Raw genomic sequence first — 15,632 nt, forward strand, 5'->3', positions numbered from 1 at the left:
CATCTGCTTAATTATACGTCATGATTGTTAAGATAGTGGAATAATGAATATAATTGTGTAAATGATAACTGAAGATTGCCTGAGCTAGCATGGTTTTAGAGTTGGGGCCCTCGATTTGAATCTTTTTTTTTGGTGCAAGACTATTTAAAGATTTTGGCCTCCCAAAGCACTTCTTGTTTATAGGGCCATGATGCGGAGATGCCGGCATTAGACTGAGGTGGGCACAGTCAGAAATCTCCCAACACCAGGTTAAAGTCCAACACGTTTAGTTGGTATCACGAACTTTTGGAGCACTACTCCTTCATCAGGTGAGTGGAGAGACCTTTCCATTCACCTGATGAAGGAGCAGTGCTCCGAAAGCTCGTGATACCAAATAAACCTGTTGGACTTTAACCTGTGTTCTGAGACTTCTAACTGTTTATAGGGCAGCTGGTTATTGTGTTCTCTAGAATTTTTTTAAAGTTATCTGCTGGTGATTATGCAAGAGTAGCTAACATTTAGTTATCTCATGTCTGTAGCACAAAAGAATGTCTTATGAGCCTCTTCATCTAACTGTCTGCATATTCTTCCATTACTTTTTACCTTCATGCTTTATCTAGCTTCGCCTTGAATGCATCTATGCTGTTTGTCTCTCGTACCTCTTATGCTAGAATGTTCTACAGTTTAACCACTGTTGCTGACCAGAGGCAAATTTAATTTAAACCCCATGATTTCACCTCTCTCCACCAGTCCATAAATGGAGTCTTTTTTGTTTTTTTTGGTCTTCGTCCTTTATAAATGGTGGCAAATTTTCCTAGCCCCTCAGTTTTGGAGTGATCTGATATCAATTAACAACTTCACAACAAACTGAAGATAGGGTAAAATCAGAGGGTTAATTATTTTATGCGCACTCAAACTGTGGGAGGGGCTTTGTCACTAGACAGCCCTGAGTACATTCATACAATAAAAGAGAGATAAGAAAGAGAGAGAGAGATACTGGACAAAGACCACAGAGCAGAAGAAATTTATTGTTTCGCATGAGTCCAGATTAAAAGTCCAATGGTGTATTCTTTCAGAATACTGTTGCTAGATAATTCACTTTTCCAGGAGAGAAGATGTCCATGACGTGATGGGCATGTAGTCTTGTAAGTGCTGATATGGACATTTGGAAGTTCTATAGAAACTCGATTTGGGATCAGGCAATTTTAAACCTGGATTCAGCTCTGGTTCTGCTGCTGTTTGATGGAAGATGGCAGCTTGAACTCTTCAACTCCAATTTTAAAGGTTCAAGCAGCTTGTGCGGTGGGAGCAGAGTTTGGGTGCGTGCCATATGACATGATTCTCATTCTCCAGTTTGATTTGATCAAAGGATATATATTTCTTTATTTGGATCCTTGGAATGATTAATGCTTCGACCATTAATAAGTTCAACAGAGGTTTCAAGGTCATTTGTCCTCATCGACTGATTATCTCCGTTGGCCTGAGCCTGACCTTGAGATCATAATGGCCTTTGCACAGATCCTTGGGATTTGATCTTTGCAGTCAAAGGAACATTAATGACTGTTTAGAGATAACAAGGTGGCAGCTGTTCAGAATGCCAGGAAGTTTCTCCTGAATTCCCCATTGAATTTATTAGTGACTATCTTATAGCTTCTATTTATAGTTTTTGTCTTCCCCCAAATCAAATCAAACCCTTTCATTATCTTAAAGACTTCTAACAAGTCACCTCTCAGCTATTATTTTTTCTAGAAAAATAGCCCCAGTCTGTTCACACCCAACCAGCATGTGGTCTTATTTTGCCTACCAAATACACCACCTCACCCATAACTATATTGAAGTTAATTTGGTTATTGAATAAATGCCCATTCTGCAAGTTTGTGAATGTCCTCTTGTATCTTCATGCATTTTTAAATGTCCACAAATTAAGAAATTGTACATTCCTTGAGCTTGAGCATCTCAACAAAGCATCAGTGCTTTAACTTCTCTCTCATTTGAAAAATGTATAGCAGCAACTCATTCTACAACTCTGTTGTTCTTAAATGTGTTACTGTACTACCTCATGTCAAGATGCGAACTTGGGCCATCGATCCTCATCGCAAACCGTTTTACTTTTAGGCGGTGCTGAGTTTGTGATCAAAGAAGTAAAGCAATTATTTAGTGACAGCCTTAAATGCACTCAGTTCAAAAGGAACATATAGCTTCTGGAAAGAATTAGTGGTGGCTTCATTTAAAATGAACCATTGCCAGCAGCCTTTTAAATAGGCTTTACCAGCTTCCTCTTTACATTTCAGCTTTATAATTCAATAGTAGAACTCTCTTAGTGGTCTAAAATTAAGCAGGCATACTGTCGTCTCTCCACTCAAACATTAAAAACAATCTGTATTTAAAGGATTGATGGAGTTTCTACTACTCAGTGAGTGGCTTTGAGCTGAGATTTCATTGATATGGAGTTGGGTAATTTTAACCTAATTCACTCAAATGAGAACACATCAGATCAAGAGGAACAATAGTTTTATACCCCTACTCCAATATTACTCCCCCTTGAATTTGGTGGAATAAAATCGGGTGGGTTCAAAATTACTGTGACACCCAATCTCATCTATTTTCAATCAAGTACATTCAGTTATAATGTCTGAGTCTAAATGTTTAGAACTGAAATAAGGATACTGTTGCACAACAGTGATATTAAATTGGTTTTAAATTACATTAGCAGTCCCATCCTCAGTAGATTCAGAAAATAACTTTGCAATGATCTATCGATGCTGCGATTAACCTTTAATTTACCAGTTGTTGAATTTTGTTGCATTAATGTGGGCTAAGGGAAGGCAATGGCCTAGTGGCATTATCATAGACTATTAATCAAGAAACTCAGCTAATGTTCTGGGGACCTGGATTTGAATCCCACCACGTTAGATGTTGGAATTTGAATTCAATAAAAGTATCTGGAATTAAGAATCTACTGATGACCATGAAACCATTGCCGATTGTCGGAAAATCCCATCGAGTTCACTGGTGTCCTTTGGGGAAGGAAATCTGCCATCCTTACCTGGTCTAGCCTAGGTGCAACTCCAGAACCATAGCAATGTGGTTGACTCTCAACCTCCCTCTGAAATGGCCTAGCAAGCCACTCAGTTCAAGGGCAACTCAGGATGGGCAATAAAGGGGCTAGCTAGTGATGCCCATGTCTCACGAATGAACTTTTTAAAAAGTTGTTTAAAGGCTCATCAAAAAAGCTGCTGGTATAAGATTGGTCTCAGATCTAGAATATGGTAGACCAAGGCTAGCATGTGGATTACATTATGCTGATATTGTCTTGTAGCAACCTTCTTATCCTGTGCTTAAATTGGCTGGGATACATATATTCTTGCTAGAGCTGCTTTGTTGCATTTGTACTTTGATGACTTGTGTTAACTGTAGGAGTTCAAAGAAAGTGTGCAATTGTGGAGCACAAAGAGAGGTGAGATCAATTCACACTCCAGCTGGTGTCATTGATGGAGCAAAAAATGTGCCAGAAGTCTTACTGTATGCATAATTCCAAAATCAGTTCACAGTGCTGATAGTAATACATTAAAACATTGTGAAATCACAGTGCTGAGCATTGTAGCAACATCTAATTTCCAGAAAATTCAAGTTACATTGCACCAAGGGATTTCCATTAAAAAGATGGTGAAATGCTCAACCCTGATGCTTTTGCTTTGCGGTCACCAGTGCATTGTTCAGTCAGATCACCAAAATAACTCTACAGTTGTGGAGCAATACTACTGTTAATAGCAAAGTTGCATATAAACAGGTTCAAAAATAAAATTTTCCGCAACTTTAATTCTTACATCAGTTGAGAAGAGCCTCCGACGGAAATGTGGGCAATATTAGTTGTAATATTCTAAAGTAAATAAAAATTGAACTGGTTTTGGGATTGTGATATCTGCAGACATAAAGATATGTGCTCCACTTGAAAGCATTGAAGGAAAGGTTTGTGAATCAAATGTAGGGGCTGAAGGTATGGGGCATATCTAAGAAGAGCTGGTCTTTGTCTCAATTTAAATTCACGGAGATCGTTTTCCCTTCCATTTTATTTCCAGAGGCCTGCTGAATGATAGTATCAGTAGTTATCCATTCATCAGCATGCAGCTGTTTTGATACTGAATGTGACGTGCCTTTTTAATTGTATTCTGCAAAACACATCCCACCTATGAAATTGTGTAATTCTTCATATATTTGTACTGGAAATTGAGAATAAATGATTTTCCCAGGCATCTTCTTTGTTTATATACTTGTCAATGTGAGCTGATGGAGATTCATTTGACTTTTTTAAAGAAAATTTACATGAAATTATTTTAAAAATGCTTTTATGATGTAAATAGCGTGACTTTGTTCCTGATTATAAAACGTTGACCGGGATGGGTCTTTTATTTATCCCTCTTACAGTTTTTCATTATTTTCCGTAACTAACCATCTCCACTATAGGCAGTGTAGTTGTTGCAAATTTGAGTCTTGTGATATAGCGATGCTAGTTGTAGGGATTTGGATTCCATACTAAACCCTAGAGTAAGAAAAATTTTTGTTGAGTAATAACCATATTGGCAGAAAGGACAATTGTTAATTCAGAATGCAAACTAGCAAGGTTTATTGGGCAATTATGATCGATACTTCACACCTCATTAGTTGAGAAATGGCACAATACATTGGCTGAACCTACGGCAGCCTGTCTGTCCTGTGCATCCTAGGATTCTAGGGTCTTCTCTTGTCGGCACTAGCCTCTTGACTCACAACATCCTTCAAAATTTTAACTCTAATATGCATACAGATTCAATTATAGCTTTAAGGCTTCAACTCTAGTGGATCTTTTTCAAATTCCCAGACTACCTTAATCGCAGAACCTTTTGGTCTAATGTGACTGCTGAAAGTACACACCTCACGGTTACCTTTTCAGTATTCTCCACTTGCTCTCCTGATTCTGGTAGACATGATGTAAATCATGCAAGTCTTCATGCACAGGTTCGAACTAGACCTCACAGGACCTTCAACCAATGCTATACCCTAGATACATTGATGACATTTTCTTCCTTTGGATTCATGGTGAACAGTTACTGAAGCAACTATATGATGGTATCAACAAGTTGCATCAACAAGTTCCATCCCACCATCAGACTCATCATGGTCTACCCACCGGAATCGGTTGCATTCTTGGGCACGTGCATCTCCGTTAAGGACGGTCACCTCAGCACTTCACTTTACCACAAGCCCACAAATAACCTCACGATGCTCCACTTCTCCAGCTTCCACCCTAAACATGTTAAAGAAGCCATCCCCTATAGACAAGCCCTCCGTATACCCAGGATCTGCGCAGTTGAGGAGGATCGCAACAGACACCTCCAGATGCTGAAAGATGCTCTCATAAGAACAGGATATTGCGCTCGACTCATCAGTCGACAGTTCTGACGCGCCACAGTGAAAAACCACACCAATCTCCTCAGAAGACAAACACGGGACACGGTGGACAGAATACCCTTCGTTGTCCAGTACTTCCCCAGACTGGAGAAGCTACGACGACATCTCCGGAGCCTTCAACATATCATTGATGAAGACGAACATCTCGCCAAGGCTATCCCCACACCCCCACCTCTTGCCTTCAAACAACTGCACGACCTCAAACAGACCGTTGTCTGCAGCAAACTACCCAGCCTTCAGGAGAACAGTGACCACAACATCACAACGCCACACAATGCTGTCACAGCAACCTCTGCAAGATGTGCCAGATCATCGACATGGATGCCATCATCTTACATGAGGACACCATCCACCAGGTACGCTGTACATATACTTGCAATTTGGCCAACGTTGTCTATCTGATACGCTGCAGGAAAGGATGTCCTGGGGAGACCATGCAGATGCTACGACAATGGATGAATGAACACGGCTCGACAATCACTGGGCAAAAGTGCTCTCTTCCTGTTGAGGAACATTTCAGATATCACGTGCATTCGGCCTCTGATCTTCAGGTAGGTGTTCTCCAAGGCAGCACACAACAGCGCAGAGTCGCTGAGCAGAGACTAAGCAGAGCCAAGTTCCACCCATGAGGACAGCCCCAACCAGGATCTTGGGTTCATGTCACACTATCTGTAACCCCCATGACTCGCCAGGGTTTACAAAATCTCTCCAACTGTGCTGTCTGGAGCGCTCACTGCTCCTTCATCAGGTGAGCCTGATGAAGCAACAGCGAGCGCTCCAAAAGCTAGTGGCTTTTGCTACCAAATAAACCTGTTGGACTTTAACCTGGTGTTGTGAGACTTCTTAGTGTGTTTATCTCAGTCCAATGTCAGCATCTCCATATCATGGATAAATGTTAACCCGTAACAAATACAAAGACCTCTGTGATGAACCTTACTTTTATAACTTTTCGGCAGGTAGCTTTGAAACATTTAGTCCAAGTACATGCACCTGGCTTAAAAGCAACAAACGACTTCTAAAAACTGATATTTGTGACTTTTGCAACAATCTAACCTGAATTTAACTGGAGGTCCTTGGAACATTCCAGGCCCAAATCCGTTGTTCTAGCAAATCAACTGCGCAGCGTCCCTTTCTCGCTGGTGACCTATTACCAGTATCTTTGACTGGAGGCCCTGAAACATCTAGTCCTTAAACTATCTTCTTCGTCACTCAGCATTGTAAATTTGGCTTCTCTTTACTGCTAAGCTAGACTTGCTAGAGCCCAAATGTGTCCTAATATTAACTTCAGTCACTTCCAAAGGACTCCCATGTTATTTCTTAAAGCTACATTACAATATTTGGCACTTAGAAATGCCAACTTTAAGATTTGCTTAACAACATAGCCCAAAATTCACGCATCATCCCAATAATATATTCAAATAAAGACTTTTCATCACTAAACTTATGGACAGTACAATTTGATAATTTAACGCTTGATACACAAATGCTGTAGGGAAGTGAAGGCAAACAGACTCGTCCAACAAGTAGTACGATGGTCTTGATATCTAGCTAATCCCATTCTGTCCAATATTTTAACTATATCTTCATGCGGGGTGTATCTGGCCTTGTCTGACCCAGTCTGACCATTAGTTAGGCCCTCATGTGAGCCCTTTTGTTCCCTCAAAGATCATGGAACCTTTTTGCATGTGCCACTCTGTGTAATGATTAAAAGGAGCCAACATTAAAAACTTAGCTGGTGTTCAGAAACCAATGAGCAGTGGATCATCTGAGTGAACTTGAGTCGAATTCAATTTCACAACGAAATACTTGTGCAATGTAGCTTTAATTGACTTAATGTTACATCAATTGATAAAATGCAAAAAAAGGGCATTATTATGTTTCAAAAGCAGAATGCTGGAAACATAAAGCAAGTTTGGCAGAATCTGTAGGGAGAGAAAATACAATTCAGAAGATTTCCTTCAGTCCATCAAATCTGTACTGACAAAGCTACACTAAGTCTGTATTAATCCCACTTCCTGCAACCTAAAACCTTCTTCCTCACTATTAATCATCCTGCCAATCCTTGTGTCATCACAAACTTGCTTACATTCCCCCCCATCTACGTTCTCATCTATATCGTTTATATATCATGAACAATAAGGGACCTAGCACTGATCCCTGTATGCCACTGGATACCAGCCTCTAGACATATAAATAATCTACCACCACCCTATGCCTCCTACCACTAATCCAGCTTTAGATCCATCTTGCCAAGTTAGCATGGATCCCACGTGCTTTTACCTTTTTTTAATCAGTTTTCCATGTGGGACCTTGTCATTGGCTTTGTTGAAATCCATATAAACTGCATCAACTACTTCATCTGCACACCCAGTAACCACCTCAAAAAATTCAATCAAATTCATTAGGCACGGCCTCCCTCTGACAAAGCCAGGCTGACTATCCCTGATCAAACCTTGCCTGTCCAAGTGGAGATTAATTCTGTCCTTCAGAATTTCCTCCAATAGTTTCCCTACTTTTGATAGGAGATTCACTTGTCATAATTCCCTGGTTTATCTCTACCACCCTTCTTGAAAACTGAAACCACATTAGCTGTCCTCTAATCCTTTGGCATCTCTCTTATGGACAGAGAGAAATTAAAAATTTGGGTCCGAGTTTCTGTAATTTCTCCCTTGTCTCCCAACAGCAGCCTGGGATACAACTTGTCAGGACCTGGGGATTTGTCCACTTTTAAACCTGCCAACACCTCCAATACCACTTCATTCCCTATGTCAAGACTGTTCAAGAACCTCACAGTCCCCTCCCCGAATTCTGTGCCTACTTCCTCCTCCTCCCAAGTGAAGACAGGTGTGCAGTACTCATTTAAAACCCTATCAGTATTCTAAGAACATAAGAAATAGGAGCTGGAGTAGGCCATCTAGCCCTTCGAGCCTGCCCCGCCATTCAATAAGATCATGGCTGATTTGAAGTGGATCAGTTCCACTTACCCGCTCTGTCTCCGTAACCCTTAATTCCCTTGTCTATCAAAAACCTATCTACCCGTGTCTTAAATATATTTAGCGAGGTGGTCTCCACCAGAGAATTCCAGAGATTTACCACCCTTTGAGTGAAGAAGTTTCTCCTCAACTCCGTTCTAAACTGCGCCCCCCTTATCTTGAGGCTGTGCCCTCCAGTCCTGCTGTCCTTTCTAAGCGGGAAGAATCTCTCTACCTCTACCCTATCCATCCCTTTCATTATCTTATACGTCTCTATAAGATACCCCCTCATCCTTCTAAACTCCAACGAGTACAGACCCAGTCTATTTAGTCTCTCTTCATAGTCCAACCCCCTCATCTCCGGTATCAGCCTAGTGAAACTCCTCTGCACTCTCTCCAAGGCCAATATATCCTTGTGCAAGTGCGGCGACCAAAACTGCACACAGTACTCCAGCTGCGGCCTCACCAGTACCCTATACAGTTGCAGCAAGACCTCCCTACTTTCGCATTCTATCCCCCTTGCGATAAAGGCCATCATTCCATTCACCTTCTTGATCACCTGCTGCACCTGCAGACTGAGTTTTTGCGACTCACGCACAAGGACCCCCAGGTCCCTTTGCACCATTAGCATGCTGCAGCTTTTTGCCTTTTAAATAATAATCCCTCCTACTATTATTTCTGCCAAAGTGGATAACCTCACACTTGCTAACATTATACTCCATCTGCCAGGTCCTCGCCCACTCGCTTAGCCTATCCAGATCCCTCTGCAGACTTTCCACACCCTCCACGCAATTTGCTTTTCTATTCATCTTTGTGTCATGCGCAAATTTTGTCACCCTACACTCAGCCCCCTCCTCCAGATCATCTATGTAAATGGTAAATAGCTGAGGTCCCAGTACCGATCCCTGCGGCATTCCACTAGTCACCAACCACCAATCAGAATAGCACCCATTGATACCAACTCTCTGCTTCCTATTAGACAACCAATCCTCTATCCACACTAACACCTTACCCCCAACTCCGTGCACCCTAACCTTCAGTAGCAACCTTTTATGAGGCACCTTATCAAACACCTTTTGAAAATCTAAAAACACCACATCCACCGGTCCCCCTCTGTTGACCGCACTAGTCACATCCTCGTAGAAATCCAATAAATTTGTCAAACACGACTTCCCCTTAACGAATCCGTGCTGCATCTGCTCGATCAAACCATTCTTTTCTAGGTGCCTCGCTATTTCTTCTTTGATGACAGATTCTAGCATTTTTCCAACTATAGACATTAAACTAACCGGCCTATAATTCCCTGCCTTTTGTCTGCTACCTTTTTTAAACAGCAGCCTAACATTAGCCGTTTTCCAATCTTCCGGCACTTCCCCAGAATCCAGTGAATTTTGATAAATAATTACTAAGGCATTCCATCCGGTCCTGGAAGTGGGGACTCGTCCACCTTCAGTCCCATTAGTCTATCAAGCACTACCTCTCATGACAGTAATCACATTCAGGCTCTCAACTCCTACTATCCTTCTATCTTTAAGATCCGGCATACTATTCGTGTCCTCCTCCGTGAAGACCAAGGCAAAAAAAACTTATTTAAAGCCTCAGCCATTTCCTCATCTCCCACCGCTAAATCCCCCCTCTCATCATCTAAGGGTCCAACATTCACTCTAGCCAGCCTTCTCTTCTTTACATATTTGTAAAAACTTTTACTGTCCTTTTTTATATTTAGTGCTAGTTTAGCTTCATAGTCTATCTTTCCTTTCTTTATCACCTTCTTAGTCATTCTTTGTTGATTTTAAAATTTTTCCTAATCTTCTAATCACCCACTATTTTTGCCACTCTGAACGCATCAGCTTTTAATTTAATACTCTCCTTTATTTCCTTTGATAACCACGGCTGGTTATCCCTTCTCCTACATTCCTTCTTTTCCATCGGAATATATTTCTGCTGAGTACCGAAAAAGATCTCCTTAAAGATCCTCCACTGTTCCTCAGCCATCCTACCAACCAATCTGCGCCCCCAATCTACATTTGCCAATTCCTCCTCATCCTATCGTACTCCCCTCTGTCCAAACAGAGGACACAGGTTCAGGACCCTACTTTCTCATCCTCCATCTGCATCAAAAACTCACCCGTTCAATGATCCCTCGTCCCAAGAGGATCCCTCACAAGAAGACCCCTAATTCTACCTGCTTCGTTACACAACACCAGATCTAAGAGAGCTCGCTCCCTCGTAGGTTCCATCACATACTGTTCAAGGAAACTATCCCGACAGCATTCCAAGAACTCTTCCTCAAGCCCACCGTGTCCGACTTGGGTCATCCAATCAATATGCAGATTAAAATCCCCCATAATTATTGCCGTTCTCTGGCCTTATGCACCCTTGGCCCCTACTCTTTCCCTGGTTATCCTCTTCCCCTTAACATTTAATATACCTTGGGTTCTCCATAATCCTACCCGCCAGTGCTTTTTCATGCCCCCTCTTTGCTTTCCCTCTTGCACTTCCTATACTCGAGTGTAATGTTTCGAGTCCAAATTACTTCACAGCTGAAGAGGGGGAGACGTGTTAGGTTACGTACTTTGTAAGAGGGAATGGAACAGCTATAACACAATAGAAGGTCAGTGATTAGTGGGAGCTAGGAAAGGTTGCAACAAAAAAACGCACAACCTAAGGACAAGTTACAGGAGCTGGAGGGAGGGTTTTTTCATTGGGATAAAAAATGTTTGGGATATTATAGTTAAGACAGAGGAGAAAGCTTGTGAGGAATTTGCACCATGTGTGAAGACTTAACAGTGGAACTTCAAAACAAAAAGCCAGTTTGGTTTGCTTGATTGAGATAGAGTGTAGTTACCAATATTGATGATATAATCAAATGTAATCCAAGATGGGTTATATTAAACCATATTCATATTAGCTGATTTTACTTGAGAGTCTGATATCATCTGAACTTTATGTACTGTTAGGAGATGAATTCATTCATGGTGTTCTGTTTGTTTACTGTGCATGACTTTCATAACCATTAACATGTCTACTTTTGGTTTTTTTCTTCCATCCCTTTTCCTCCATGTTACTGTTACAGCTCCAACCGCTGTGAATACAGACTTTGCAAACTTTGATGCGTTTGGAAGTTGTAACGCTTCTGATAATTTTGGAGCTTTCTCCTCAGCAAGTCTGCCACCTTTCCAGTCCAACAGTACAGGTAGTGCTGGTTGCAACTGCCCAGCTTTACTTTTAGAAATAGTGAGGTGTCTTGTTTGTGCCTGAATGTGTGTGTGTGTTGGAAAAAGGGTTCAGTCAGTCCAAATATCATTGGTTCTCATTTTCAATCCATTTTATTATTTGTTAAAACAGCACATGTCGATAACAGTGTATCAGCAGTGAAAAATTAGCCAATATTGGGGGAAGCGATGGCCTAGTGGTATCATCGGTAGACCTTTCATCCTGAAACTTAGCTAATGTTCTGGGGGCTCGGGTTTGAATCCCGGCACGGCAGATGGTGGAGTTCAATTTCAATAAAAAATATCTGGAATTAAGAATCTACTGATGACCAAGAAACCATTGCCAATTGTCAGAAAATCCCATCTGGTTCACTAGTGTCCTTCAGGGAAACAAATCTGTTGTCCTTACCTATTTGGTCTACATGTGACTCCAGAACCATAGCAATGTGGTTGACTCTGACTCTAACTGCCTTCCAAAGGCAATTAGGGATGGGCAATAAATGCTGTAAAAAGTCTGACAACACCAGGTTTAAGTCCAACCGATTTATTTGATAGTAAACTCACAAGCTTTCGAGGTTAAGCTCTTCACCTGAAGTGTTGTCAGACTTTTTACTGTGTTTACAACAGTCCAACGCTGGTATATCCACATCAATAAATGCTGGCCAGACATGTCACACAAATGCATTTTAAAAAATTAGATGTCTGTCTTCTATCTGTATAAAGGAAAGAAAAACACCTTTTGTCTTTTCAGATGTTGTATAATTCCAGCATTTTGTACTTCTGATTTCTAACATGCGCAGATTTGTTTTTATTTTCACAATTCCACAATTTGGACCCATTCTGTCGCATTTAAAAGATTTGCATTTATATGTCCCCTTAAAATGAAGGGGATTAGGAAGAAAACAAAAATATAGAAGTAACAAAACCTAGATGAATAACAAAAAGACTACATTTGCACTTTCATGTAATTAAACACCCTAAGGCACTTCCCAGGAGGTCCGTTAAATGGTACTTGGCACTCAGGCACATATGGATAGCAAAAAGCTTAGTCAAGTGTCAAAGAGGCAACTCCAGAGTTTACAAATTGGCCAGCGTGATGTACTGGTGTAATTAAAATCAGAGGCAAAAACTAGAGGAGCCCAGATCCCTGAAGTCTCTTTAATATTGTATGTCTCAATATTAAATATAAACGGGGGGGCGGTTTAGGACGGAGTTGAGGAAGAACTTCTTCACTCAAAGGGTGGTGAATCTCTGGAATTCTCTGCCTGTTGAAGTGGTGGAGGCTGCCTCGCTAAATATTTTTAAGAAGAGGGTTGATGGGTTTTTGATAAGAGAGGGGATTAAGGGTTATGGGGAGAGGGCGGGAATGTGGAACTGAGCCACGACAGATCAGCCATGATCTTTTTGAATGGCGGGGCAGGCTCGAAGGGCCAGATGGCCTACTCCTGCTCCTATTTCTTATGTTCTTATTAAAGAGACAGGGAGAGGCAAGTTGACAGAAGAATTTGAAGACAACGAGAACTTAAAATCAAGACATTGCTGATGCTATGAATGCCAGTGAGCATAGTGGTGACAGGTAGATAAGGCTTGTTGCGAGTTAGAATGTAGGCAGCAGAGTTTTAGATGAAACTTAGTTTATAGATGGTGAAAGATGGGAGACTGATCATGACAGCAATGGAATAATCAAGTGGAGAGGTAACAAATGTGTGTTTCAGCAACCATTAAGCTAAACAACATGGACTTGGGCAGTGTTACATAGATACAAATAGGCGGTTTTGGTGATGGAATGAATATGTGATCGGAAGCTCGTCTTGGGTCAAATCTGACACCAGGGCTGCGAATGGTCTGGTTCAGTCTAGTACAGTTTCCAGGGAGGGAGAAGGAATTGTTGGCTAGAGACTGGAGTTTGATGCAGGAACCAAAAGCATTGGTTTTCCAAAAGTTCAGTTGGAGAAAATTCATACTCGTTCAATATTAGATGTCAGACATGCAGTGCGACAAATCAGAAACAGTGAAAGAGTCAAGAAGGTGGTGGTAAGGTAGAACTGAATATCAGCAGCGTACTGGTGAAACTTGACACTGTTTTCTTGGATGATGTGACCAAGGGCAGTTTGTAGCAGAGAAGTAGGAGGAGGCTAAGCATGGATCCTGGGGATTCCAGAGATAAAATGCCAAACCAAGGATCTTGGAGTAGTAGTTGATAGGCACATTGTTGAGTTTCCAACTGAGCTACAAACCATGCTATAAAAGGTCACTCTGAAGTGGAGGAACATGTGTGGGTATTGTGGTGTGTTAATACTGTTGGCTGGAATTAACAAGTAGAACTGAAAACTAGGAGTGGGTGTCTTCAATTTGAGGTAATATTACAAAAGTTGGAAATATTTACACCAGAGAAGTAAATGCTCATAGAGTCGATCTTATTAAAGTATACAAGATCCTAAAGGATATTGAAAAACTAAATATCAGTGCATATAATTGTTTCAACCTTGCGGTCAGTAGCGTAGTGACAATACTTGTTGCTGACATTGAAGAAGCTGCCCACAAAGATCTAGTGATTTCTGGCATGAATTTCACCTTTCCCAACATTAACTTGAATCTGCCACTAATTCAAGTGGTTCTTCAAGCATCCTGCAGCAATGGTGTCATCCAGAAATGTAAGCAACTGATCATGTTGAAGAATTCCCACAGACAGCAAGCCAGGAATTAATAATCATGGATTATGCAGAAAGAGAAACACAGATTTGGACATACGCATTAGAAGCTGAGATGTTGTTATAAACAGACTTTAAAAAGGAATTATGTGGTGTTTGACATTGATATAATTTAAAATGAGAAGTTCTCAGAAATTTTGTGATTTCGATAAGATTGCTGTCTGGAGGGATTTCAACAGCAGCTCTTGTGGGGCAGCACTTCTGGATTTCCACGTTTAGCTGTGCCTGTGTGGACACCAGAGGTTGCTATCAGCTTCCAAAGTAATGATGCTGCACACTGACAGCTTTGACTCCAGCCCAATATAATTACAACCAAGGCAGCGTAGACTTAAATTTAGAAGGAGAAGGATGAAAAGACAAGTTTCAGTTTAATTACAACAAAGGTGGAATGGAATGAGAAACTGGGGGTAGATTGTATATGGAAATTTGAGAGTTGAACAAGTAATTGCACAAGCCAGATGGAGTGCATTGCTGTTATCCAATCATATATGTTGTTCTGTTCTGTTTCACACATGAACAGCTTATTTCCTATCTGTTGCTTAGCAAATCAGATCATGCGTCAATTTCTCTGACTTTGAAATATGGAACTTCCTTCAAGAACTGAGAACCTTGAAATAGCCAGTGTCAGTTTGAAAGCATCTTTTAATGTTTTTAAGCTGTTTTTAATTGACACCTTGTCAGCTCCTCATTCTGAGAGCATATGTTTATTTGGATTGACTCAGCCCAGAAGACAGTCCTTGAAGTTTATCCAATCTTGTTGCCATTCATTTACTTTTTGTCTACAATACACTTTACTTTGTGCTTCATTTCTGTTCTTCTGTTTCTCCATTGATTTTTTCCTCCATATCTCCCGTCTTTCCAGTCTTCAGAACACTTTCATCAGGCAGTGATTTTGGTGACTTTACTTCCGCTTTTCCTCTCTCAGCTGCCCACAGTAAGTGCTATTTTAGCATAGGGTCCTTGGCTCCTTTTGCATCAATCACAATCTTAGTGCCATTGATATTCTACCCTTTCTCTTGTTTACTATTCTATCCTTATGATATTTTAAGTTTAAGAAGATGTTGAATTGTTGACTGGGAATTCTTGTGTCTATTTTGGACAATTGTGATTAGACACCCAACAATTTGACAGCTTTTGAGTTACTTAAAGTTTTTCTACACACATATATTAATTCATCAATTTTTTTTAATAATCCATTTTGGATGCTTTTAAAGGACTAACTTTTGTTGAACATTTCCTCTCAGCAAGGCTGTTTAGGGCATGCAACAATTTTCCATTTTAAATAGTCACTGTCAACATTGTGTGTT

The 15,632-nt window shown here is 40.8% G+C and overlaps 1 protein-coding gene across 7 annotated transcripts in view; it reads left to right on the forward strand.

Annotated features, from left to right (window-relative positions):
- Window positions 1–15,632, forward strand: part of agfg1a (ArfGAP with FG repeats 1a) — a 71,909-nt gene that overhangs the window by 32,790 nt on the left and 23,487 nt on the right. For 4 of the 7 annotated variants that reach the window (XM_080185892.1, XM_080185896.1, XM_080185893.1 and 1 more), the window contains exons 6-7: window positions 11,476–11,595; window positions 15,188–15,259. The exons of 1 other annotated variant lie outside the window; for it this stretch is intronic. In XM_080185892.1, the coding sequence (XP_080042018.1) occupies window positions 11,476–11,595; window positions 15,188–15,259 (192 nt within the window). The remainder of the gene's footprint in view (window positions 1–11,475; window positions 11,596–15,187; window positions 15,260–15,632) is intronic. 2 more of the 7 variants (XM_080185894.1, XM_080185899.1) reach the window with 1 other exon arrangement.

The sequence above is a fragment of the Carcharhinus amblyrhynchos genome, chromosome 3 (assembly GCF_965287045.1).
Source record: "Carcharhinus amblyrhynchos chromosome 3, sCarAmb.v2.hapA, whole genome shotgun sequence".
In the NCBI taxonomy this organism is placed as follows: Eukaryota; Metazoa; Chordata; class Chondrichthyes; order Carcharhiniformes; family Carcharhinidae; genus Carcharhinus; species Carcharhinus amblyrhynchos.